Raw genomic sequence first — 464 nt, 5'->3', positions numbered from 1 at the left:
TGTGGTTTCCGGCCGCTTTTGCGACAGTCACGCTTTACGACAGTCGCGCTTTACGGCCGCTTTTGCCACAGCTGTGCTTTACGTCACCTTTTACAACAGTCGCGCTTTACGGCAGGTTTACGACAGTCGCGCTCTACGGCAGCTTTTACGACAGTCGCGCTTTACGTCACCTTTTGCGACAGACGCAATTTACGTCAGTTTTGCGACAGCCACACTTTACGGTACCTTTTACGATAGTCGCGCTTTACGGCACCATTTGCGACAGTCGGGCTTTACGGCACCTTTTTTTGTGACAGTCGGGCTTTACGGCACCTTTTTGCGACAGTCGCGCTTCACGACACCTTTTGCGACAGTCGTGTTTTACGGCACCCTTTGAGACAGTCGCATTTTACGGTAGGCTTCACGACAGTCGCGCTTTACGACAGGCTTTACGACAGTGTTGCCTTACGGCATCTTTTACGGCG

General features: G+C 52.4%; 1 protein-coding gene across 1 annotated transcript in view; it reads left to right on the top strand.

Moving 5' to 3' along the window:
* The window catches only part of MRPS23 (mitochondrial ribosomal protein S23), a 7079-nt gene that overhangs the window by 3425 nt on the left and 3190 nt on the right, over positions 1–464 (top strand). Inside the window, exon 2 of the mRNA XM_031059771.1 lies at positions 28–221. Coding sequence (XP_030915631.1) covers positions 28–221 — 194 coding nt within the window. The remainder of the gene's footprint in view (positions 1–27; positions 222–464) is intronic.

This window comes from Geospiza fortis, unplaced genomic scaffold, assembly GCF_000277835.1.
Source record: "Geospiza fortis unplaced genomic scaffold, GeoFor_1.0 scaffold538, whole genome shotgun sequence".
Lineage (NCBI taxonomy): Eukaryota > Metazoa > Chordata > Aves > Passeriformes > Thraupidae > Geospiza > Geospiza fortis.
The sequence above is the reverse complement of the archived record's forward strand: the minus strand, read 5'-3'. Positions and strand labels throughout refer to the sequence as shown.